The sequence below is a fragment of the Erigeron canadensis genome, chromosome 1 (assembly GCF_010389155.1).
Source record: "Erigeron canadensis isolate Cc75 chromosome 1, C_canadensis_v1, whole genome shotgun sequence".
NCBI classification, from domain to species: domain Eukaryota; kingdom Viridiplantae; phylum Streptophyta; class Magnoliopsida; order Asterales; family Asteraceae; genus Erigeron; species Erigeron canadensis.
Window position 1 is genome coordinate 31326846 of NC_057761.1, and position 26824 is coordinate 31353669.

General features: G+C 30.4%; 1 protein-coding gene across 1 annotated transcript; it reads left to right on the plus strand.

Moving 5' to 3' along the window:
- Positions 1 to 17047: 17047 nt before the first annotated feature.
- On the plus strand, positions 17048 to 21890 carry LOC122599477 (G-type lectin S-receptor-like serine/threonine-protein kinase At4g27290). The gene is made up of 7 exons (XM_043771997.1): positions 17048 to 18385; positions 18828 to 18971; positions 19131 to 19288; positions 20014 to 20221; positions 20311 to 20548; positions 20661 to 20811; positions 21527 to 21890. The coding sequence occupies exons 1-7, from the start codon at positions 17113 to 17115 to the stop codon at positions 21815 to 21817; spliced, it is 2463 nt and encodes an 820-aa protein (XP_043627932.1). The 5' UTR covers positions 17048 to 17112; the 3' UTR covers positions 21818 to 21890.
- Positions 21891 to 26824: the final 4934 nt, after the last annotated feature.

A 26824-nucleotide genomic window follows, 5' to 3' on the forward strand; every position in this document is an offset into this window, starting at 1 on the left:
TTTTAGATTGGGGTTAAAGTGTAAATTGGTGATAGAAAACCAAAAAGTGTAAATTAATTTAGATTAATATTAAAAAATTAGAGAATTAATAAGGATGAATGATTAGGCTAAAAGAGAGAGATTAAGGGTGTCAAGTGTACCCCCAACCCCTCTTTTAGTTATATTATAGATAGATATCTAACTAGATCTTTTACCCGCATGATGTGCGGTTATTTAAAATAGTTCATGTTGTTTATATATTATATGAGTATCAATAATAACTTTTAACAATTCTAACTTGTATCGTAAGCATATATACATAAATCTATATTTATCGGTAATGGAAATATTTTTATATATATTGAAATATATAAATCCAAAGTATAACTGTTATTATTTAACTATTAGTCGCTTAATAAGTAAATATAATTATTATTATCTAATATAACACATATTATACTTCACGCACTATTAAAAAACATAAATTTAAATTAAATTGTAATGTATTGTAATGTATAACCATAGCAATCTACAGTATTATTTTTACAAACTGATATATAATCCATTAGAATAGAATATCTATCATACTTAATGAAGATTACATCATCAAATAATACATTTTGTAAAAGATGAAAAGCTTTAAAATAATTAAAAACCAAATTAAAATTACAATGAATTGAGAAGGTGAAAGAAATATCTGTTTTTTTTTTTTTTAAGTAAAATTGCATTCCTAATTATATGATTAATATTAAATCATTATAAATATAATTAGAACCTGGAAACAAAAAATTTGCTTGAGAAAAAGAATATCCCACGTTAAATAGAATCTTGAGTTTTTAGTGTTAGATAATATCTAGAGTTTTTAGTTTTATTTCATTTTATTTTTCATAATTAAATTATTGACAAAAAAATTATAAAAATGCCACATAGGTTATATCCTACGTGTCAAAGTTATAAGATAGGTTTTGAGTTGTAGAGCCTTTAGAATCGTTCGGTTAACTATTGTTTTAATAAATATATAGATAGATTTGTACTTCGTTGTTACTCTAACTATTATCAAGCGTCTTATTAATTATTGTGGAATAATTACATTTCTAACATATTATATCATTATCTAAGTTTCTTTAATGTTTCACAGGCAAAGCCCTGGTGACAAAACTTGTTTTATGTAATTTCGTACTTAAACTTTCTAGTTTTATTCATAAGCTTTGATAATTATGATAATGAATCCAGTCTTGAAAGTTCCTGCTCCACTATTTTATGTCTAAAGAACTAAACCATCTAAATGATTTCAAATTTGGATATAAACTAGCTGTTGACCCCGCGTGTTGTCGCGGGATACGTTTTTGGCGAGCGTCTGAGTGAATTGAGTGAGAACGTGAGGGCCCTGAAGAAACGGAGGGTATACAGTAAAGTTTTTGCAAATTTATGTCAAATATTCGAACCCAAACTTTAAAAATTACAACTAACTATCTAGCAATAACATTAAGAATATTGTAAATAAATAATAAGTCGTATAAGAACACAAATAATAACTATATTAATGTTTTAAATGTTTAATGAATGTGTGAAGTCCCTCACTCAATGGTTTAACCCACAAATGTAGAATAACAAGTCAAGTAATCACTAGATATAGGAATAGTATGAAACGTCAAGTAAGCACTAGATTGGACTAGTATTACGATAAATATAAATGCAAGAATATATATAACGTAATACGTACTTAAGCAATATAAAGATAAGTAAATGGTGAGACACAATGTAATTTTCAAGTGTATTTTATTTATTGATGTTAAATAAAATACAAGGTTGTTGCGGTACAAGATATTACAAAGTAAGTATCTAAACAACCTATGAACTACAAGTGATCTAACTTTACTAAATAAACTCTTTGATCGAAATACTTCAAGTTGTGAAGTTGTTAGAGATAAAAAATGGTGTTAAAATGTAATTATTTCAATAATGGAAGGAGTATTAGTGAAAGTTAGTCATTTGTATAAATACTCCTTTCCATACCAAAATTGTAAGCCTTTCACCATTTTCTTAATTAATTCCAATCATTCCACTCCAATTCTCTCTCAATCTTCATCCTCAACCTACATAAACACACAAACACTTTTTCACACACTAACACCATTTTTGCACAAATTGAGCTAAAGATAAATTGTTGACTAAAGTGATCCCCAAATAATTCTTTGAAGATAATTATCGCCAACGTGGTGGGTACGCCGCGGGTACACCCTATACATAAGCGTTGGTGGTACGCAAATATGATTGTTTGATCGAAGGGAAGTTTGTGATGAAAAAGATGCTTGTACAAATGCTTCAAGAGAAAGATTCATTAATTAAGGAGAAATGTGACAAAGTCAAAATTGTTAAGAAGAGACTTTCATGTTCAAATCCAAAAGAGCCAAGATCAAGCTTCCGCAAAGTGGTTCAAAAGCTCAAAAGCCAAATCCATTTTCCGCAGTGCATTTACTCTGAAAAGATCAATTGCATGACAATGTCAAGATTTATTGATGATTAAAGATGTAAAGTCAAGTTTTATGGAAGATCTTGAAGACAATGAGAAAGCTTCAAAGACCTTCATCAACAAATTCTTATTTAAAGATAGGAGTCATGCATACATTACATTTCAACCCTAAGGGGAAGAATGTTAGCACTCAAAAATAGGGTTAAAATGTAATTAGTTTAATGATGGAGGGGATATTAGTCAACATAGGTCAAATGTATATATATCCCTCTCCACCCCTAGATTTGTAAGCTTTTCCCCCATTTCCATAATTAATTCCAATAATTCCACTCAAAAAAAAAAAAAAAAGTCTTTTGGAGGGAAAAATAATTTTTGCCCATGACCTTAAAATGGCATGATTCATGGAGATTTGAAGTTTGTTAGCGCTCGAAAAATTTTCGGTCCGTTTTTGTGCGTTTTCGACGCGGTTTCGGCGAATTTTTTTTAGAAATTATCAAATTTTTTCTATGATCATGATATCCAAAGTTTACATGAAATTCAAAGTTTTGTGAGAACATACTTCGACTGCAAAAACACAATACCTGAACTACAAGATTTCCGAATTTCATTTTTTAATTCTTCATTTCAGTTTAAAACACAATACTTTTTCATTTCATTCCACCTTTGCTCAACAAAATGTCAAGTCCAAGTATCTCAAATTCTGTCAAAAATGATTACGTCTTCAATTTGTGGTTAACTACCTAACCCAAGAAACCTACTTTATCCGAAGTAAAACTTCATAAAGATGGACTGTGCTCATGTTGTACGACTACTCATTCGCAATCTGAAATAACTCCTTGTCAAGTAATGAAGTTAATGATTCATTCAATTGCAACTGAAAATGTCAAATTTCAAGAGGAAGTAGTCACGTTACAAGCTGAGAATGTCAAACTGAAAGAACAAATGATCTACTTTCGAGCGGGAATGTGAAGCTTAAAAATGAGATGAAAGATCTTCAAGCTAAATTTGGAAACCTTGCAGTTTGGAATGATATTGACAAACAAACTTTGAAGAAAAATGATGAGTTGATGTCACAAATGAAAGCTGAGATACATGAACTTCAAAAAGAATTGGAAACTTCCAACAAGAAGCTGAATGATACTATCTTGGAGAGCAAATCAAGAGAACTTATTTTGCAAGAAAAGATTTCAAGAATTCAACTTCAGTTGCAAAATGAGTCCTCCATTTTCTTAACCATGGAGAGCAAGTTCGTTGATGAGATGAACAGAGTTGAGAAGGAGAGACAAGATGTTTGCAACAAAATCAAGACTCTTGAAGAGAATTGTTTGCAATTTCAATCAAATGAAACATCTCTACAAAAGAGAATCTCTGAACTTGAGATGGAATTGCAAACACAATTAACATCTGGTGACACTCAAAGTGATGATGGCTCAGTTTATCATGATGCAAGTCCAATATTTCCAACTGAAATTGATGTTTCAAAGAAAGTTTCCATTGAGTGCATCCCAAAGAGCTCCAATGTCAATGGTTCATCAACCCCTGCCTGAAAGATGTCTCAGTTTACCAATTATGTAACACCCCACCGTTGGCGGAAACATGAGGTGTCATGAAAAGTACAGCACGATATAGAATTACATAGATACTGCTAAATGAAATAGAATATAATAAATATATTCCCAAAACATGAGTTCAAAGTTAAATTATGCTGGAACAACTCAATACAATAAGTCCATAAACGGTATAGTCCAAGGCATGTAGCCTTAAAGTCTGACAATAAGCAATGGAGCTTAAATCTCCAAAGTCCAGTCCTAGCATAGAAGTCTTTATCCCTGATTAGCCTGAGTACCTGAAAAGTATACTAAAACGTGTCAACACAAAGGTTGGTGAGTTCGTAGGTTTTAGTCAAAAAAGTCTAGTCAAGAAATAAGTCTTTTGTCGATTCTTTTAAGTACAAAAATAAGTATTTGTTCAATATATAATGAGCAGAGTTACGCCATATAAGTCAAAGTACATAAGTCTCATGTCCAAGTCTCAAAGTCCAAGGTACTCAATGTACCCGAAGTACTCAAAGTCTCAATGTCTCAAAGTCTGGCCTTACGGTACCTGCCTTAGTCCATAGTCTCAAAGTCTCAAGTCTCCATATAAAGCACGTCAAATAAGCACGTCATCAAACACAACAACAAACACATAATCACACACAAACAACAAGACAGAAGCACGTCAAATGGCATAAGTAACTCTATACGCACATGCTCAATATTAAACATAAACAGAAATCGACAAACTGTTTAAAAGAACAAGTATACTTTTCACCCCAAAAACTTATAAAAAGAGGGGCTACGAAACTCACCTGAAAGCAGCACAAGTAATAGTACCCTAGATCAACGAACAAGAACACGAACAGTCAGATACACCTGAAATAAGCTCACTATCTGTCCAAAAGTCCTACATTGTCCACAAGTCACCCAGTAAGTACCTACTTAATTGTGCAAGTCCATGTCCTATACTAGTGTCTTCATGAGAATGGGTTTATAAATATATTTTTATAAGAATTTCGGATTCAAATCCATATTTTTTTTAACATAAACAACCCAATTTATATAATATCTTGTAAATAAATTTCGGATTTAGAGGAGGAAGAAGAGTGATAGCCGAAAAAAATATACATATATATATAACATATAAATTCGTGTATATATATATATAGGCTCATATAAGTGCAACAAAATCGACTTTTATTGATGAACAAACATGGATTCAACAAAGCTTGCTCCAAATCTAAAAGAAAAGAAGAGAAGATGAAGATTTGGAGATGTCTTGTGGTGGTTCGGTGGTCGTGCGGTGGCCGGTGGTGGTCGATGGTGGTGGTTGGCCGGAAATGGGAGGAGGAGAGGGGCGGCCGGATTTAGAGAAAAAGGGGGAGAGGAGTGTGAAAGTGTGTGAGAAAAATGGGAGGCTAGGTTTTGTTTTTCTTTTTATACTCCCCTAACCCTAATTTCCCTTTTACTTTGACTTTCCTTTAATTTAGTTTGACTCGACAATTTAGGAAGACTCGTGACCCGTTAAAATATTTCGTCGACATATTTAAATGTAACTTTTCAATAGCTTTCTAACGGATATAAACATGTCCATATTTATTTATTAAATCTTTATTTGATTAAATTTAAAGTATTTTATTTAATTTGGCATTTCCACAAGACAACTAGTATTCCTCCTGTTCTCGAGTCCACGCATAACTTTTCTAAATTCTATATGCTCATAAAGCCCGGAAAAACATAAGTCCACTCATTCTGTTAATAATGTCTTACAGACTAACGACTTTCACGCCCTAAAAATACATATACTAGCTATAAAGTCGCGTACATGAACTGAAAGAACTAAAGATGGTCGGAAACGTACATCGGGAAAATACGCTCAGATGACGGTTGTCACAAATTACTCATTGGAGAAGAGTAAGAAGTATTCAACTTCATCTACAGTTGATGGATTAGTATCTTCAGTCTCATTCCTATCTTTTGAAGACAATACAGGTTTCATCTTACAAGCCAAAGCTCAGTTGCCTAAGCTCACATGGAAACCAGTTTACAAACCAAATTCAACTGAGAAAAAGACAATCAAATACTCGTTTTGGCAACTCTACAATCTTGCACCTAAAACAATTCATATGCCAAAAGTGAATGTCTTATCCTCTCCACTGTGTCCACGAAAACTCAACTTTTCAACGACTTTGAGTTTTCACCCTCCATGGACTTCAGACTCAATTCGTCGAATCGATGACACGTACATTTGGAATGCCAAGACAAAAACCGTTGGGCCTACACAAAAATGGGTCCCAAAGGTTGTTTGTAAGTGATTCAATGAATATGGCTTATACACGTGTCAGTGTATAACCCAGGCTAAAGATGTTGTTTATTGGACTACTACTTCATAATGGTTGATTCCCCAGTTTCGACTTCAAAGAAACATGATGAACATGTAGCCACACATTCATCATGAGGGGAAGAAAGAGAACAATGAAGTCGAACAAGTGTGTGTGCTTTCTTGAATTTTGATGGGGAGAAAGAAGAATTCATCAGTTGAGGGGAAGAAAGATAACTTGTTGACTAAAGTGATCCCCAAATTATTCTTTGAAGATAATTATCGCCAACGTGGTGGGTACGCCGCGGGTACACCCTATACATAAGCGTTGGTGGTATGCAAATATGATTGTTTGATCGAGGGTAAGTTTGTGATGAAAATGATGTTTGTCCAAATGCTTCAAGAGAGAGATTCATTAATTAAGGGGAAGTGTGACAAAGTCAAGATTGTCAAGAAGAGGCTTTCATGTTCAAATCTAAAGAGCCAAGATCAAGTTTCCGCAATGCTTATACTCTGAGAAGTTCAAGACTTAAAGATACATCTTTAAGAAAAGTGTGAAGATTAAAGACGTAAAGCCAAGTTTGATGGAAGATCTTGAAGACAATGAGAAAGCTTCGAAGACCTTCATCAACAAATTCATATTTAAAGATATTGTCATGCATGTATTACATTTCAACACCAAGGGGAAGAATGTTAGACATAAAAAATGGTGTTAAAATGTAATTATTTCAATAATGGAAGGAGTATTAGTGAAAGTTAGTCATTTGTATAAATACTCCTTTCCATACCAAAATTGTAAGCCTTTCAGCATTTTCTTAATTAATTCCAATCATTCCACTCCAATTCTCTCTCAATCTTCATCCTCAACCTACATACACACACAAACACTTTTTCACACACTAATACCATTTTTGCACAAATTGAGCTCAAAATTCTACTTATCAGAAGTATAACTGTTTAGATCGAGAGTATTTGAGCAAAGACACCAAATTGCAAAAGTATATTATTTGGACGAGGAAGTGACTTGGTATTTATAGGAAAAAATAATAAATATAATATCCTTTTTGCCGTACAAATATGGTTACATGCATTTAAGGAAATTACTTTAATTCCTTAAATGCATTGATTAAAGTACAAGAATAAAGTCACATGATAGTGACTTGTCTTCTAATTAACCAACCACCTTTACATGCGTGTAAGGCTTTTAACAAAAGACAAATGGATTGTCCGGGTAAAGGCATGTAAAGGCATAAAGTCAATTCCTCGTAATCAGTGTTCAGACTTGTAAGGTCTAGAACACTGACAAGGACTCCAGTCAGGAGATCTGGTAAGTCTTCCAGTGAGCTCCGCTATTTGTCAGACTTCTTTCTTCAGACTTCAGTCTTCGACTTCAGTGAGAATGTTCTCCAGTGGGAAGATCATGACTGGAGTGAAGTCCAGTGAACGAATCTGGTGGAATCCGTAACTGTGTGGAAGTTGTTTAATGAAAACATGAGAATTTAAAAGTTTAGTGTCACGAAAATGAAAACGAAAACTTTGATGTGGGGTAAAAGTTTAAAAAATAAAAATTTTAGGGTTAAAACGAAATTTGGTTTAAATTTAAAGGGTTAAAACAAATTTGGTTAAAATTAGTATGTGCTTTAAAAGCTTGTACATTCTACGCATAAAATACTTGTATATTTACATAGGTTTTTAGTATATATATATATATATATATAATTATTAAAAAAGTAGTAATCCAAGCTTTTTAAATACATCTTCAAAACTAAACCTATACTAAAAAGTTGTCACATAGGATTTTACCTACATGGCATCTCTATGATTTTTTTGACAATATTTATATATCTTTAATCAAATTAAATATTAAATACAATAACTTATTACTTTAAAGTTAAATACAGTAAATATCTACCAATATATATATAACAAGGTCCTAAATTCTTTTTTGAAAAAGTAAGAACCGTTAGATAAACTCAAATTTTTAATTACAACCCTTAGATCAAAATAATGATGTTATTTCCAAATTTATTATTGAAAAAACACGACATTAGTCCTTATACTTTATATATTTTTTTAAAAAAAAATTATACACTATCACATACAACTAAAAACAATATATTTAATTCAATAATACATGTATGCATGTTAAGGTAAATTCGACACCACCTGCATTTGGTGGGATCTAAATATTTATAATTTGGGAATCTTTTTCGATTTCATTATTTTTACTATTAAATTTGTTTTTTTTAACAATTCTTTTTTACAATCTACAATATATCTATATAAAAAAGTTTTTTTCCTTAAACAGCGAGTTAGTAGTTAGTAGTTATAGCATTCGAGACACCACAGTGACTTCCAATTGGACGGTATGCGCGCATAGCTTGAACCACGAATGTCTGTGATGAAACCTAAGAATCTTGACCCCCCCCCCCCCAACCAATAATCCACTTCTACAAATGTAGAAGTACTGAAATTCAAACCCTGATGGATTTCTCTAGGGTTTACGACCTTACCAATGGGTCACCAATCCATTGACATCTATATAAAAAAGTACTAATTTCTTATACGGAAATTTAAACTTCAAATAAAAAATATAATATAATAAACAATCTCATTTGAAAAAGATAATTATCACTGAGTTAATAAAAAAATATAATATAATGTATATAAATATCTTTATACTTATATACATATAATAGAAAAATAAATATTAATGATTAAGATTGTATTAAATATTAAGGATTAAAATTTGATGATTAAGATCATACATGACAACATAAATATAACAAATTCAATGGAAAAATGATGTTTATGATTATTTATAATTTATGATAATATAAAAAACTTTCAGATTACGACTGATACAAACAATAAAATTATAGTTTATAAATATATAATATATGTCAAATATGTTAAAGCATGACTAATGAAACATAAATATTTATACATCATAAAATTCCTTTTTATGATATTTATTTAATAAATAATAAAAAAACATAATTATTAATCTCATTTGAAAAAAGATAATTATCATTGAAGTAGTAAAAAAACATAATATAATGTATATAAACATCTTTATACTCATATAAAAAATAGAAAAATAAATATTAGTCATTAGGATTATGATTGATGATTAAGATCACACATAGCAGCATGTATATATCAAATTAAAAGAAAAAAATGACAACTCATTAAAAATCCAATATGACAAAAAACTAAAAATGTCACATAAAAAAACATATTTTCTCTTAGTTATATAGGGAGATAAAAAAAAATTTAATACTGTATGTTTTATCATAATGGGTTTTTAATATTATATTTTTTGTCTTTTGTGTACATTAATGACTCTTACGAGTGTATAGTTAACATTTTTTTCTTCTATTTTGTTATAATTTTATCTATACATAAATTGTTTTCATAAAGCTTATGATTATTAGTTGTATTATAGATTAGGTTTAAGTCATAAAATTAAGTATGTAACATACCTATCGAAAATATTCATTTTGAAAAATACATGACTTAAAAGAAAACATATGTTAATGAAATTGGTGGCCTATTGTAAAGATACTATGCAGGGTTGAAATCTTGAGAAAGGGTATTCGTGTAGTTTTTTTGAAAAGTCTTAACCATTCGAGTTATACAAAGTTATATCAATGATATTCCATATTTTATAAACTATCGATAATAATAAAAAAATGCATTTTCAAATATATATTGATCATAATTTTTCGTAAATACTATATGTGTATAACTTTATATCATTATATAAGATATAATATACTGAAAAACTTTGATACAAATTATTTTAGAATCATAACACCATAAAATTTTTATGCATCTAACATATGACTATTAGCTATGTTATTGTATACTTTTATCTTGCATATTACACGGGAAAATAATCTAGTTAAATAAATAAATGAAACTATATAATACAAAATTAACAATGGAAATCCTCTTAATTTAAAAAAAAAAAGACGCATCGTACGTATATGGGGAAAAAAATGCAATCTTGGAAGTTATATCATGAAATCCCAAGATTATACAGAATTATATATTTCAAGTTTTAGTAGTTGATATTGTTTACAAATTGCATTAATATAAAAACTATATATTTGTTTCTCGAATTTTTATATATTATTTTGAATGCTACAAGAACGACTAGAGGCGGTACCAGAAAAAAATTCCAAAGGGGGCAAACCTAGAAAACTTATGAAAAATATATCTAAAAGGGGGCAAAATGTTAAAAACCTATAGAAAATTTTTTAAATTTTATGAAAAATTTAAAAATACATGACAAAATTTAAATTTGGAGGGGGGCATTGGACCCCTTGCCCCCCCTTTAGTACCGCCCCTGATTACGAGCAACACCCCATGGAATTGTAGCAAAAGTATTTAAGATCAATCTAAACCAATAATTTGAAACTCTTTCTTGACATAGTTTTATTCTACATTATAGATATAATTGCATAACCATAAAATATAATTGCATAACCATAAGTTTATTGAGTATGTTGCCTTTTGTTGATAATATTATTGCTCTTTTACATTATAAATAACGAGTGAGAATGACTTGATATGATTTGAAACTTTTTGTTAACTAGCTTTATCACTATTTGTGATTTGCAAGTGATAGTTGTTTACCAATCCTAGGATGGAGCCACAAAGAAAAAAAAATCTGAATGCAAGTGATTGTTGTTAATGGTTTTTTTTTTTTTTTTATCTTATGAATTGTGTATAATTTAGAAATATCTACCAAATGGTTATGTATAATATGGTGATATAACAATAAAAACAACAAAACATCATGAACCAATCATGAATGCATGTATATCTGAACTTTTATTTTTAAGTATTTTTTGGACACTAATTATAATAGCTCACGCATCGCGCGAGTAAAATACCTAGGATTAAAACAGTAAGAATCTTGGTCTTCTAAAGCCTTCTTTCAACTTAATGTTAGCTTTAAAAATTGCCACATAGGATTTTGTCTTACGTGGCATCTTCATAATTTTTTTACTATGTTTATCTTAAATTAAATACATTACTAAATTTTAAATATATAGAAACTATATACATACAATATTTAAAAAATAAGTTACGTACGTAAATAAAAAAAGAAGCACCCTTTGTATGAAAATTTAGATCCACTAGATCTAAATTTGGTAAACATATTTGACAAACTGTTTATGGATTGTGATCATTCACATATTTGCTATATACAACGTAAAATTCATGAATATCCTTATTTGATAATATTTGCTTAAAACATATAATGTGTATATAACTTTTGACATAACCATTCAAAGACTCACGAGTTATGGTCATTTATTCATCACCTTAAATCAAACGATTAATATATTATAAGCAATTTACCGAATATTGAAAGCAAACCGTCAGTGGTTTTACACACTGTACACTTAGTGGTAGTCGAAGCGGGAAACCATTGTTTTGTATATATCCACGAACATCATCATCCCTTAACTCAACCGTAGAAACCCCGTTTAGGCTTCACCTATTAGTATTGATATGTTATACATTTATACCATCTTTTTATGGTTTATAATTTAATACTCATGAATACGTTTATTAATTAAGTTTGTGATAATACATCAATTTTAAATTACCACATAGGATTTCATCCTATTTGGCATCTCCATACATTTTTCATAATATTTATCTTATAATACTTCTTCTCGAACCAATATAATTTATTGTATTAAATATAATATAAAAATATTAAATCAAAACTATATACATAAGATATAAAAAAAAAAAACTCATATTAAATCAAGAATAAAAAGTCGTCCAACACAATTGTGTTGTTTCTCTCCTTCGTTCTCTTGGCGGAAACACATAAAATAAAGTAATCAAATTGGTTGTTATTCTAACCACAAAACAAAGTCTATAATATAATGATAATAACAATAGTTACTTGAGTTTTACAAATGGGTTTTGGATTAACGGAGATAAAATACCTTATTTCTTAATTGTATTTAGGATTATTAAGGGTGTGTAATCACCAAAGTAGGTTAAGTGACTGTGATGTCAGAAAAGATAAAAGGTGATCAAAATGTTCCAGGAATTAACCATAAAGGCATGAATTATAACATAATTGATTTCCACAAGATAAATCAGTAGATTAACTATTTACTAATGCATAAAATAACTTTTTTAACTAGCCGCGCATCGCGCGGGGTAAAATATCTAGTATATATATATATATATCACTACAAAATCATATTTCATTTATTCACACTTTTAGGTGAGTGTGAACAAATTAAAAATTTTGTCACGCTTTTTAGTGTGTAGAAATATATTGAATTAAAAGTGTGACAATTTCTCCACACTAAAAAATGTGTAGAAATAAAAGTTCACACTTTTTAGTGTGAACTTTCATAATTATTTTGTCACACCCCATTTATCCACGGTAACTAAAAAAGTTACCGTGAACAAGTGAGGTGTGACAAAATAATTATGAAAGTTCACACTAAAAAGTGTGAACTTTTATTTCTACACACTTTTTAGTGTGTAGAAATTTTCATACACTTTAATTCAATATATTTTTACACACTAAAAAGTGTGACAAATTTTTTAATTTGTTCACACTCACCTAAAAGTGTGAACAAATGCAATATTGTTTGTAGTGTATATATATATATATATATAAAAGGGGGAATTATCCGAAGATGGTTGTGTGTACTATTTGAATCAACCACCAATATATCCCAAAATATGCATAGATGCTTGGTTGTTAATTATATACTCTATATTCTTTTGAAAAAAATGCATTGATAGAATGATAGCGAATTGGTATTTTCTGTGACTGCTTCTAAAGTAATAAATGAAATGTTTCCACACACGTCGGAGTATAAACATGACTTTTTTTGACGTTAGAAAAAGTCAAAAAGAAGCCAAAGTATCTTCTACGTACGTATATTTGCCTTTAACTTGAAGTTTGGGTTGTGACTTGTGACCAGGTGACTTGTGACATTTTTCACATCCGTAATTGTCACATATATATACTGGTCGAGATTCCTATTTTGTGGTTTTAATCTCATTCAATCTAATTTGTTAGATGTGGCTTGGGAATAATATTAACAAATTAAACGTATGTTTTAAGTGTTGAATTTTCTAAAGCCTTTCATTTTTGTATTTATATACTTTATACTTATACTTATTGATCCCCCACATGAGGTGTAAGAGTCAAATATTGCTACGAAACATGTTGGATTGGGCACGAAAAAAGTTTGGAAAATAATTATCCGATGAAATTGCATAAATCCGTGTTAAAAATTCAGCTTTCAAAAGGGACCCAAACAAAAAAGATTATCCTCAACCCATTTTATGTGAATAAATTTAATTGCACTATATGTGGATAATTACAGGGTCGGTTCTGAGTTTTCAAATGTTCCGGGCGGGACGGTCAAAACATGCCCGTAGTATATTCTAATTTTAAGCAGACAATCATTTGTTTTTACGTTTAGAGCTATTTTAGTCGTCAAAAATTAATCCAAGTCCTATTAATATAAATTTTTAAATTTGGTTTTTGTGTTATATGTGATATCTTTTCAACTCATAAATTATGAATACAAATGTCATGGTCGATATAAATCATAAATGGTATATATACGTTTATTTGCTAGTTTTTTTGGAAAAATATTAAAAAATAAATATATGGAGTAATTTCAATTAAGCGTAATTTATATTTAATTATTTTTCTTTCTAATGACTCAACAAACTAACTTTTGCTAAAATATTAAAAACTAATTTAAAAATAATGAATTTCCAAAAAAAATAAACTTTTGATGGGTGACTGCGTAATACTCCATTGATTTTCCAAAAAAAATAAAATAAATAATACTTTTAAAAGGGGGCAAAGTTGCCACTTTAAACTTACACAAGGGATTCAAATAGAAATATATTGAAAGTTATATTCTTCTCCGTAAAACCACCTGCAACTTCTTTATGCTGCCGCCTTTTCGTTTTTTTCTTACCGTTTCCGATATATATATGTAGCCCCTCCACAAAATTTTTGTTGCCCCCGTAATTTTGATGCTCATGTCCGTCGCCCACTTGGCCCAGTGCCAGGGCCGGCCCTGGATAATTAACTTTTAGAAGAAATTAAATAGAAAAAAAAAATAGAACTAACATGAAAATGTATAATTTTTGATTTACGTATCATAACAAAAGTTTTATTACAGAAAGAAATCTCTACAAAAGTGTACTGTACGTGGTTGCTATTGCAATCCAATTCATACGAAAATTTTGTACGGATGGGAACAAAAATGGATCCAATGGTGCATCTAGGAATTTAACCCAAACCATTTGTAAAACTAGGAAGTCCGGTGTCTAAAACACCGCACTTCGCCACGTTCCCAAAAAGCTTGTACGGTTATAGAGACACCGGACTAGTGTTTGAATTTTGAAGTCCGACCATTTAGACACCGAACTTCTCTTAATTTTTTGAAGTGTCATGTATGGAAGATGTAATATACATATATATGGTCTGCATGTGAAGGTGTGAAGTCTGGTCATGAAGACACCGAACTTCTCTTAATATTTTTTCTTTCTCAGGAATGCATGTCATGTCATTATCTTTTAGCTGAAGCTCATTTATTGGGGTGTAGGTATGTTTCTTTCGGAGTAAACATTTCAATACGATTTAAGACAAAAAAGTTTATGAATGGAAAAAGTGGCCAAGTCCGGTGTCTCAGTGGACGTGACGAAGTTCGGTGTTGTAGACACCGGACTTCTTAGTTTTGCAAGTGTTTTTGTTTAAATTCCTAGATGCACCAATGTCTTTATTTATATTCCTATCCGTAAAAAAAACTCAATTTATACTGTAATATTGCAAGTTTAACATTCCATTAGTTTTACGATTATTCGAGTATAATACCGGTTTTATTGTTTTATATTGAGATATTATCTGATGTCGAATAACAACTGAACGTTAAATTTTTTTTGAATGAAATTATAGTGTATCTCAAGAAAAACTTGCTACATTCGTTACTTTAAATCATAATGATTAATCTTTTGTTACATAGTCATAATTTTTTAATGGCAGGATTCATCTTTATGATTTGTTCAATTTCGTGTTTTACATACATCCTCAAGAATTTAGTGCAATATGTCCAAATTACTCGCTTTTGTAGTGCACTAATTTCCTGATGCCATTATATACAGGGGTTGCTTATTCTAAAAAGTAAAACAAATAGGACAAAATCTTGACCTTTAGATCATGGTAAAACAGATGCACGAATATTGATGGACGATGATTTTTATGATGCACGGTAATTTTTAGTGAAGAGAAACCTATTGTTTTATTTGTTTTACATTAATATTTGTTTTACTTTACCTAGAACCTATATATATATATATATACCATACCCAAGAGAAAAAATTAATTTTATTTTTTGATCTCAACTCTTTAAAATAAACTAAAATTCTAATCCTCACCATTGAAAATAAAAACCTAATCTAGGCAAGTTATTAATTACACCAAGTTTTTCTTTTCAAACGTAAATGTTGCGTTACAAATTAACATATGATAGTTCCAGTGTTTTGACTTTAATATAGTGTTGAAACAAAAATGATCAAAATGCTTGTCATGGAAAGTAATTAAAATCATCAATATGAAGTAAAAGAAAGCATTCCATCCTCCATACCATCCTCTAATGTTGTCCACGAAGTGAAAGCAAAAATTATATATAAAGTCTCTAAGTTATTATTGGTTGAGTTATTATTATTTTTTTTCAATTATGTGCAAGTATAATTTTAAAACATATAAAAGGATGTAATTAATCATAATCGAAAATAAGTTTTTAATGATAAGATAGTATGTCAATTGGAAAAAAAAAGTAATGTTAACCATTGTGTTTATATGAACATATTCTAACGGAAAATCCATTTAGCTTATTAAATGTGATGGGTATATAGGGGTTGAAACTTGAAAATATTTTGGGATAGTTTGAGTAAATTTAGTTTGTGAGGTAAAAATGTGTTGAAAGTTAAGAGTATTTTGGATTTTTAAAAATTTTTAAAAAATAGAAATAGTTTGCTGTATAAAGGGGTAAATATATTATTTCAAACCCGGTCAACGACTTGACCGGGTATAGATCTAGTTAGATTTGCTGTTGTGGTTTGTTTACTTTTGTGATTACATTCCTTTTTGGGGATTTAACTCACACAAACAGACTAATTTGGACTTATTCCATTGAAATTCTCAAGGAGGAATGTAAACCTCGAATATGAAGAAACCAAAAGGTTGAGTTCTGCAATGAACTCTAATTATAATTGTTTGATTATATTGTAGTCAATTAGTAAATGCTTTCATACCCGGTTCTAAAAAAAAGTTGATTGTTCAGTATGACATCTTTAGCGTATGGCAAAGAATAGAGATCATTGCATATAATGGTCCCATAAAATTTTAGTATTACTTACGGCCTTATCAGTTAGTACCTGAAACGATTCTCATAGATACAAGTTTTCAAGATATTTAAATAGTTCATCATTAAGATACAATTCAGTAATTCAGAAAATTTTGACAATGCTAATTATATCTTAGTTGGGAAAGTTATTTTATGGCACCAAAATGGGAAGTTATTTTGAGTTAGAGGGGAAAATTTGGTTTTGTTAGGTCTGTTTCTTTCAAACTTAATAATTATATGTCGAGAATTCTTCTATAAATACTGCTCATTTCATACATATTTAGCATTCAAACCATTTATTCCCATACATCAGACTACATATTTGGCACTCCAAAGTCCAAAACCATATATTCATAACCATTTCAAACCATAATGATACTCTCTTCCGTTATCTTCTTCTTTCTTTTGCTAACAACTTCTTCAAGCTCATTAGACACAATAACCGTGCATCAAAACATCACTGATGGGGAAACCATTTCGTCTGTGAATGAAAGGTATGAGCTGGGTTTCTTTAGCCCTGGCAGTTCAAAAAACCGATATCTTGGGATATGGTTTAAAAACACGACACCTCTTAGCGTTATATGGGTTGCTAACAGGGAGACTCCACTTAAGAATCACTTAGGCACGGTCAAATTGGACAGCCTAGGACACTTGTCTATTCTCGATGGTGCAGGCGCTGTCGTTTGGTCATCCAACTCCTCTGCACCCAACACCTCTGTTAAACCCATAGCACAACTCTTGAGTACTGGCAATTTGGTAATCAAGGATGAAGTTAGTCTCGATGAGGACGACTTCATTTGGCAAAGTTTTGATTACCCTTGTGATACAATCGTATCAGGAATGAAAATGGGCAAAAATTTCATAACAGGAAGAGAAATGTATTTGACATCTTGGAAAAATGAAGTTGATCCATCCCCAGGTGAGTATATATGGAGGTATTTAATGGTTAAAGATAAATACCCTCAAGAATACCTGTGGAAAAATTCTGTGATGTTACACAGGTTTGGCCCATATAATGGCGACGAGTTTTCTGGTCAGACAAAATATAATGCCATAGACAAAGATATTATGGTTCTAAATGAAGAAGATATGCATATTCAGTTCACACATTATAGTACTCAATACGCAATAATGTTCAAACTGACTCCTGGTGGTAAGGTTAATATTTCGCATCTAATTATGCACAATCATGAATGGATACAAGATCAATTTTTACCGAATGATAAGTGTGATGAATACGGGCTTTGTGGCCCATATGGAATCTGTAGTTCTGTAACTCCTCCTTACTGTGAATGTATGAAAGGGTTTGAACAAATAAGTACTACAAACAAAACAAGTCCCGGGAATGGGACTATGGAATGCCGACGAAGTAAACCCTTGAATTGTGGGGTTAGAGAGGGATTTGTCATGTATTCAAGCTTGAAGTTGCCGGACACTCAGAATGCTGTCTATAACAGGAGCATGAGTCTCCAAGAATGCCAGGTCGCTTGCACGAATAACTGCTCTTGTACCGCCTATGCAAATCCAAACATTACCGAAGCTGCAGTTGGATGCTTGCTATGGTTTGGCGATTTGATTGATGTTCGAGTGTATCAGCAAACAGGACAGGATCTTTATGTTAGAATGGCAGACTCTGAACTACTAGGTAAGTCAATACATTACCAATATATAACATTACATATTATGTTCATTACGTTTAAACCGCTTCCTATTCATTACATACAACTTAAAAGAACTAGAAATTTATAGGTTGGATTTAGTTTTGCAATTCTTAAGAAAAATGAAAAGGGGTTTCTGATTTCTTGAAAATTGTTAGGAAATTCTGAAAACGCATCTAGGTATTAAGTGGAGAAGTTTTCAATATAATTTCAATTAAAAAAGTGAGTTTTCTATTTTCATGGAAGATGTTTTTGGAAAATCTGAACACGTTTTCTGTTTTTCATGTTTTCTATGAATATTTTTTAGAATACATTTCTACGGTTAAGCACACCCATTGGCTTTTTCATAGTCAAGATGTATGTTTAATTGTTATTCTACTACCCTGGATTTATAACCATAAGTTTGCCTATGTTTAATTTTTTTCATAGATGCCCATTCCAAGTTCTCTAGGAAAAAACGTGTAATCATCACCGTTACCTTGTCAATATCAGCTGGTTTTATTGGCTTGATATTGGCACTGTATATTTGGAGTAGGAAAATGAAGAAGAGATCATCAGATGTGGAAAGAAAAGGTAAGTAATTGATATAAATAATAAAATTAACTTCTTAAAATTAATTAGTTGGTTTCCTTGTGTGCTATCAGTAAATTTTAGCACCCTGACAAGCAGGATCATGTTATTTTTCACAAACAAGATTTCCTTTTTTTTTCTTCCAAACTTCTGATTTCATAGGTAGGCCAGGAAAAGCACTTGATAAAGATAAAAAGTCAAATAGCATGAAAGAAAATACAGAGTTGCCATTATTTACCTTATCACAAATATCTGAGGCCACCAATAAGTTCGATGTCAAAAACAAGCTTGGAGAAGGTGGGTTTGGTCCGGTTTACAAGGTAAGTTTTCTATTCGAAAGCAACACATTGACTTGGGTCAACTTTAATTTATTATTTGACTTTTATTAACAAACCTCACCTACAGAAAATGAAAGTGAAATATCTAGTTATAATCAAATAAAAAAAATTTTTTAAAGAAAATGTGAAAACAATTATAGTCTTTTATATAGTCTTAATCAAAAGTGAATAAAAAAAGATGAATTTTTAAATTTGAAAAAAAAAAAAAGAGGATAAAACGATAGTTTAATTAATACTCAATGCCGTGTTTATACTTTGTAATTTAAGGCTACAAGTATGATGTATTTGAAGGCACCATATGACATTCAAGCATGAACACTTTAAAATAAAAGTCACGAGAATATTTAAAATTGATGCTTTTGCATCTCAAACTCATCGAGTTGATACATCTTTATCAAAAAAGCATGAATACATGGTTGCATCGATGCGAAATCTCATTATTTGTTGAAAAAAATGAAATTCATGATGCGATGTAGATCATACATCCAAGATGGATGCCTAAAGCAAAAAAATGTAATTTTTTTTATTTTGATGAATCAATATGTTGTTAGACACTTGGATACTGATAATTAATTATAAACTTTATAAATTCTACAGATGTATAATCCATCAAAATGAAAATTTTGTTTTCCTTAATATATTTGTATATTAAAGAAGATCGATGTATGTAGGGAAATGTATATGCTAATAACAATATTCTTCTCCAGGGCATACTTGAAGGACAAGAGGTCGCTGTGAAGCTACTCTCAACTTCTTCGAGACAAGGAGTTGACGAATTTAAGAATGAAGTTATATGCATTGGTAAACTTCAACATCGAAATCTTGTGAAGCTCTTGGGATATTGCAATGATGATGATGGGACCATTTTAGTCTATGAATATATGCCTAACAAAAGCCTGGATACTTATATATTTGGTTGGTTTTCTTTGAACCCTACAAATCACTAATATGATAATGTGTAAAAGTAAAATGTGCATGAACTTAAGTCGTTGTACATTGAGCAGATGAAAACTTGAAGTCACAACTGAATTGGTCACACCGCTTCCATATAATTTGTGGGATCGCTCGAGGTCTTCTTTATCTTCATCAAGATTCCCAGCCTACAGTTGTACATAGGGATTTAAAAGCAGGAAACATTTTACTTGATCTTCAGATGCGTCCAAAGATATCTGACTTTGGTTTGGCCAGAATGTTTGATGGACAAGAAAGTGAAGCAAATACGAAGAGAGTGGTGGGAACTTTGTAAGAACCTGTTAACTCAATTGGTATTTTTTATAAACATGTTGATACTTTATGCAAATTAATGTCTCGTATATATGTTGATTTGAATTGTCCTGGCTTCAATATAATTTAGGGGATACATATCTCCAGAGTATGCGGTGAATGGTGTCTTCTCGACCAAATCAGATATTTTCAGCTTTGGAGTTTTGGTATTGGAGATTGTGAGCGGAAAGAAAAATAGAGGTTTTGTTGATGAAGATCATAACGATAACCTTCTTGGCCATGTAAGTGCGTTGGTTGTAATGTTATTACAGGTAAATGAAAACAGTAAAATTAGGGTTATTCTTAACCAGTTGAAAATGGTAAATTCTACAAACATTATGTCTAGTATTTCTATAGTATAAAAACAAATATAGGTCACAAAAGTATGTGTTGAATCCCATATGGTTTAGTCAAAATTAATGGAACCCAATTCATCATAACCACGGAAGTGAATTTATATATGAAATGTTATGAAAAATACAATATACAATTGGATCAACAAACAAAAAGTTAAAACAAAAACTATAACAAGGTCAAGAACTATAAAAACATTTACATTATGTTATATTAAATCTGATCATCTAGATTCACGCTGTGACAAGTTATGAAAGGATTAACTACTCATGACGTTATATTTTAAATAATACGCATAAAATAAAGTAACTATTAATACTATTTTTCACGGGTTATACGTCTCAATACCGTTCTTTATGAGCCCGAATATCGTTTTCCAAGACGTATAGGAGGTTGAGATATAAACAGTCTTACGTCAGCTACCTAAGGTAAAGAAGCACCAATTAACTTTGCAAAGAGTAAGGAGCGAACCATTGTCCTTTATCTCTAGAGGCAAAGGTGTTATTTAATTAGAACTAATTAATGACTTGATCAAGACAATGCTTGTTACATTTGTAACTTTTTAATTAGAATTAATTTGAATTTTTACTTTAATTCGTATAGGCATGGAGACTTTACAATGAAAACAAGTTTCTTGAACTAGTTGACACATGTTTACACAAGTCTTATTCTGTTTCTGAAGTTGTGCGATCAGTGCACATTGGCTTATTGTGTGTACAACATCAAGCAGAAGATAGACCAAATGCACAATTCGTGGTTGATATGTTGGACGGCGAAGGTTCATTACCTTCTCCAAAAAAACCAGGTTTCTTTGTTCAAGGAAGTGAGATTGTATCCAACTCAGTTCTTCATTCAATTAATGGATTAACATTAAGTCAAATACATGGTCGATAAGGAACTATTTGAACCATATATGTATTTCTTAAGTGGTGATATATTTGAGATTACTATATGAATTTGTATAAAACTAGATTTGAATCCAAGACAATAAAATCACCCTACTACCAATTCATCCAATGATGTTTGGACTTCGTTCTATGGAAACATAACTCGTTTCCGTTTTCTCCAGATAATCCAAACAACAAACCTGATTAGCATGCATCCAACTAGTCATTGTCTCTGCGCATTACTACGGAACATTTTTTTACGAGACAAATTTTTGGATACAAACAATATATGCATATATGTTTATGACAAATATTCAAAGCCATATTAAAAAAAGGGAAAAATCCAAAAGAAGGTAACCTTTTTACTTAAAATTTCCGATTAGAGGAATCTATTTAAGTTTCGTCTATTAAAATGATTTCATTTTTAAAATTTTGTCAATAAAGATAATATCGTTTGTTTTTAACGCCAAACTTTCGTTAAGTGCTACGTCATTAATTAAAAATATTAACGTGGACATTTGACTAGATAGTAAAGATAATGTCACATCATTATTTATTACAAAACTTTGACCTTTAACCTCAACCTTCACATTTAATCTATGAAATTGATATACAACCGTATCATTATTACCAACCAATAAGTCATCAGTCATCAAATGCTTACCATAGGATTACAAACTCTATCCAGCCCATAGACCAATCTTCTTTTAGCTGATTTTGTTCTATAACACCAAATCTCAAAATCTTCACTCAAATCAGGATGCTTAACCGAGTCCCCGCTCATCTAATCAGCTTTATATGAATCTTTAGCCCTACAACCGCCGTCGACATCGCCAGTGGTGCTCCAACACCACCACCATCAATTACAAGGAGGAGCTATGGTTGATAATAATAATGATAATACATTGAGTCATCAAGATTCATTGCAACAATAAAGGTTTTAATTTGATGGGTGGATCAGTATGGTGTTGGGTCAGATCTAGTGGGTTTAGGGGAAGTGGGTTTAACCGTTTAACATGGAGATAAAAGAGAAAGGCCTCCGGGTTCTAGGAAGAAACCGATGGAAGCTTTGTTCAATAGTCAGATGCAGTTGTTGTTATTGATTTTGATGATTTATAGTGTGTATATATATATATATATATATGAATGTGAATTTTTATAATTGATATAGAAAATAACCCCTAAAATTTAGGGTTGTATTGTGTTGCATTCGTATGTATTTTTTTTTTAAAGCTACATAATCTGATTTTCCGGCGATGCTCCGGTGGTGGCAGCGTCGGCTGACAGTGGTGGTGGCTGAATTCTTCAAAGGGAGAAAGGGGTGTGTAGTGAAAAAGAAAGAAAGGTATAATCTAGTCAGATGTCCATAATGACTTGACAAGCCGAAGTGGCATTTAACAGAAATCTAGCGTTAAAAACAAATGATATTACCTTTATTGAGAAATTTTTAAAAATAAAATCCTTTTAATATACGAAAACTAAATAGGTTCATCTTATTATGAATTTTGAATAAAAAAGGTTAATTTTTTTTATGATTTTTCTCTAAAAAAAAGTAGCAATAATAAAACAATGTATAAGAACAATAAAAATAAGATGTTGTATGAAAAGTATAAAACAAAGCAATAACTATATTAATGCAAATAATAGACGGTGGCGTAATCTAGTATATTGCTTAATGTTATATGAACGTAAAACGTCACGATGATGAAAACTATTATATATTAAGAAACTTTATATATAACGAATCGGAGGAAAATAATCAAACCAATGTTTAAAGGTAAAACCGTAAAAGTGTAAAAATTGTTTGAAAGGAAAAAAGGAACCAAAAAATTAAACTTGGTGTCATAAAATAGAAAAACAGAAATTTTGATAGGGGCAAAAGTTAAAAGAAAAAAATTTTAGAGGGCAAAAATGAGCAAAAGAAGACGAGTTAAAAGATTGTGGACTTCATGTACACAAAGTAATGGATGCAATTGCTAAAAGATACAAACTTTATCGGGTTAAAAGGTACAAACTTTATAGGGTAAAAATGAAAATTAGCAAAAATAAAAAGTTGTACGTCATGCATAAAACCTTGTACATTTGATATTAATTTCTAGTATATATCTATATGTGATATATATATAATTTAGCGGCGCCGCACAGGAACACCATCGCCAACGTCCAAAAGCGTTGTGTGGTGTGAGAATGAGTGGTGTGACCACGCAAAAAAAAGAGTGGGGTATAGGTGAACATTACTAGCCTTCAGCTATTTTGAAATTTCTTTTATACGAGTATTAATTTTCCTCATATTTAAACAGATACACAAACACGTACACAATTTTATATCAAGGCACCATCTATTTCTTTTGATTTTGGAGACTTTACAAACAAGGTTTTTAATTTAATAATTACAAATCTTTTAACTTTTTTTCTTTTACCAAGATACTTATTTTGGAACTAAATTAGTGTTTAATAGGATAGTTAGGGAAAAAAAAAAGAAACAAAAATAAAACATATTTTTCGTTTTAGTAAATTAAAAAATAATAACAACAATGTGGATGTGTGAATTGAATACTTTACATACCCTTCATTATATATAAATTTATATAAATTGAAGAGATCTTTAAAAATGGAATTATTAATTTTTCTTTCTTTTGTGTATTTTTAGTGGGTTTCATATATTATTTTTGATTTTTATTAAAGTATAAAAGTAATTAAGGACGCGTTTAGTTCGAGAAAATATTTTTAAGTTTTCCATTTTTAGTTTTCTAGAAAATGAAAAGGTTTTTCATTTCTAAAAAACCCTTGAAAATGTTGAAAACGCGTTCAAAATAAAAGATGGAGTTTTTATTTTTCCATTTTAGAAACTAGAAAACATGTTCAAATTCACTTGTTTTCTAATTTTAGGTTTAGAAAATAGAAAAGTGAAAACAAAAACTGAAAAAAACAATTTTCTAATTTTAGTGCAAAAGTTGGAAAAAGTGAATTTTCATTTTCTAGGAAAACTTTTCAAAAAAAATACAATTTGAACGCGTTTCCTGTTTTCTATGTTTTCTTGAAAAATGAAAATGGAAAACAAGGGAGTTTTCTTGAACTAAACGCACCCTAAGCTGTTTATTACTCGTATTTATTTACTTTTTTGTTAAGTTTATTTATTATTATTATTTTTTTTGTATTTTTTATTATCCCTTATTATATCAAACAACATAATATATTTTCTAAATATATGTATTTTTGAGTTTTATTTATAAAAGAAAAAAGGAAAAAAAAGAAATTAACAAAAGAAAATTTTAATAGATTTTGTTTAAAAGAAATTTCTATCATTTTTGGGATTGAATTTTTTTTTAAAAAGTACACTTTTTCTCTTCTCTTCCTCTCATTTCTTTACCAATATAACTTGGAGAATATACTGCAAGTATTGCCATGGAAGGAATATCATACTTATTTTTTGACCACTTTAATTTATATATCTAATCCCCCCTTTCATACTAAAGGAGAAATCTAATGTGACATCACGAAGTTGTGTTGTCAAGGAAAGTGCTGAGCCACATTGGATGTATGATGTCAAGTTGTAGGTATTTCATGGTGTTTTTGGTGTGTGTGGGAACGTTTTTGGGTTGGGGGAAACATGCAGGTTTTCAAATAATGGCTAGGTGTGAAGGTGCCAGGGTGTTTGGGCAGGTGTTTTAAAATTTGAATGTGTACATTGAGTGGTGGGAAATGGAGAGAGAATAGAGATGGTAGAAAGACTAAAAGAATAGAAAGGCTAAAATAAAGAGTCGTCAGATATTTACTTTCTTATCAGCCTCTTCTCTCTCTCTCAAAAATAACAGACATTTCATTTTTGCTTTCACAGGTTTGTATATTGTGGAATTCATTTAGAAAAGGATCAATATTCATCATCTACATACTGGTAACTTAATTAATCAATTGCCAAAAGGTTTGTTTCTTTATATATATAAATCTTATATTATATAGAGATTTGATATGATTTTTTTAAAAGTATTTGGGGTTTTTTTAAATTCTATATATATATAAAAGATATGGGCTTTTAATCTTTTTTAGATGATGTTTTTTTTTTTTAATTTCAGTATATGTTTTTTGCTTGTTAGATGGGGGTTTGTTTTGATTGAATCTTATATAATATGTTTAGGTTTTTTCATTAGATCTTTTCTCTATCATATTTTGTATAATCAGGTCTTTTTAAAGGTAAATAAAATCTCAAGTTGTATTAGCAGGTAAAGTTTTCATCTTCCGAAAATGAAATATGTGTTATTATTTATATTATATATTTCAGTAAGAACGTGAGAGGACATGGTGAAGAGATGATGAAAATCCTGTAAATCAGCAGCAAATGAAGATGATGATGAAAAGGTAATATTCTATTGATTAAAAAAAAGATTTATTGGGTTGTTCTTGGTTTGAAATTAGGGATTTTGACGAAGATGATTATCAAAGCTAATTTTTTGGATAGTTGTTCGTAAAATGGAAGAAGTAGGGGGACATATCGGAGGTATATTTAGTTTTTTCTATAGTTTTTGTTGTTGTAGTTTTTGCTGTTGTGGCTGCTCACTTGAAACACCATGTTATGAAGTAGATTGCAACAACTATTACTTATATAGTTTCAAACTATACTTCTTATACAGATTTGGAAGGAGGTGTAATTAATATGGTCGTAAACTTATTGTAGCCACATATACGTAAGCCAGAAGCCATGAGAGGTGATTTGGCTGTTGTTGTTGGAAGGTATATTACTCTTCCGCACCAATATTGTTTAAATATAATCCGCCAGATATTCAAATCATCTTCTATTCATTTTATTATTGCAAATACGTTTTAGTGTTTTTCTTGAGCATATTTTTGTTTTAGTTATATATGATTCTTAGGGGTGGGTCAAGCTATCAATTTTTTAGGTTTATGACATCTGGATTATGACTGTTGGATTATGTTTTGGGGCAACCCAGGTATATCATTGCACTAGAACCTCAAAGATCTAATTCACATAATAAGTGGTGTATACCTAGGCCAGGCC

Excerpts from the sequence above, each read along its gene's own strand:
- LOC122599477 (XM_043771997.1), top strand. The coding sequence starts at position 17,113 with ATGATACTCTCTTCCGTTATCTTCTTCTTTCTTTTGCTAACAACTTCT. Across the intron at positions 18,972-19,130 it reads ATCAGATGTGGAAAGAAAAG|GTAGGCCAGGAAAAGCACTT; the intron begins GTAAGTAATTGA and ends CTGATTTCATAG. Across the intron at positions 20,812-21,526 it reads ACGATAACCTTCTTGGCCAT|GCATGGAGACTTTACAATGA; the intron begins GTAAGTGCGTTG and ends TAATTCGTATAG.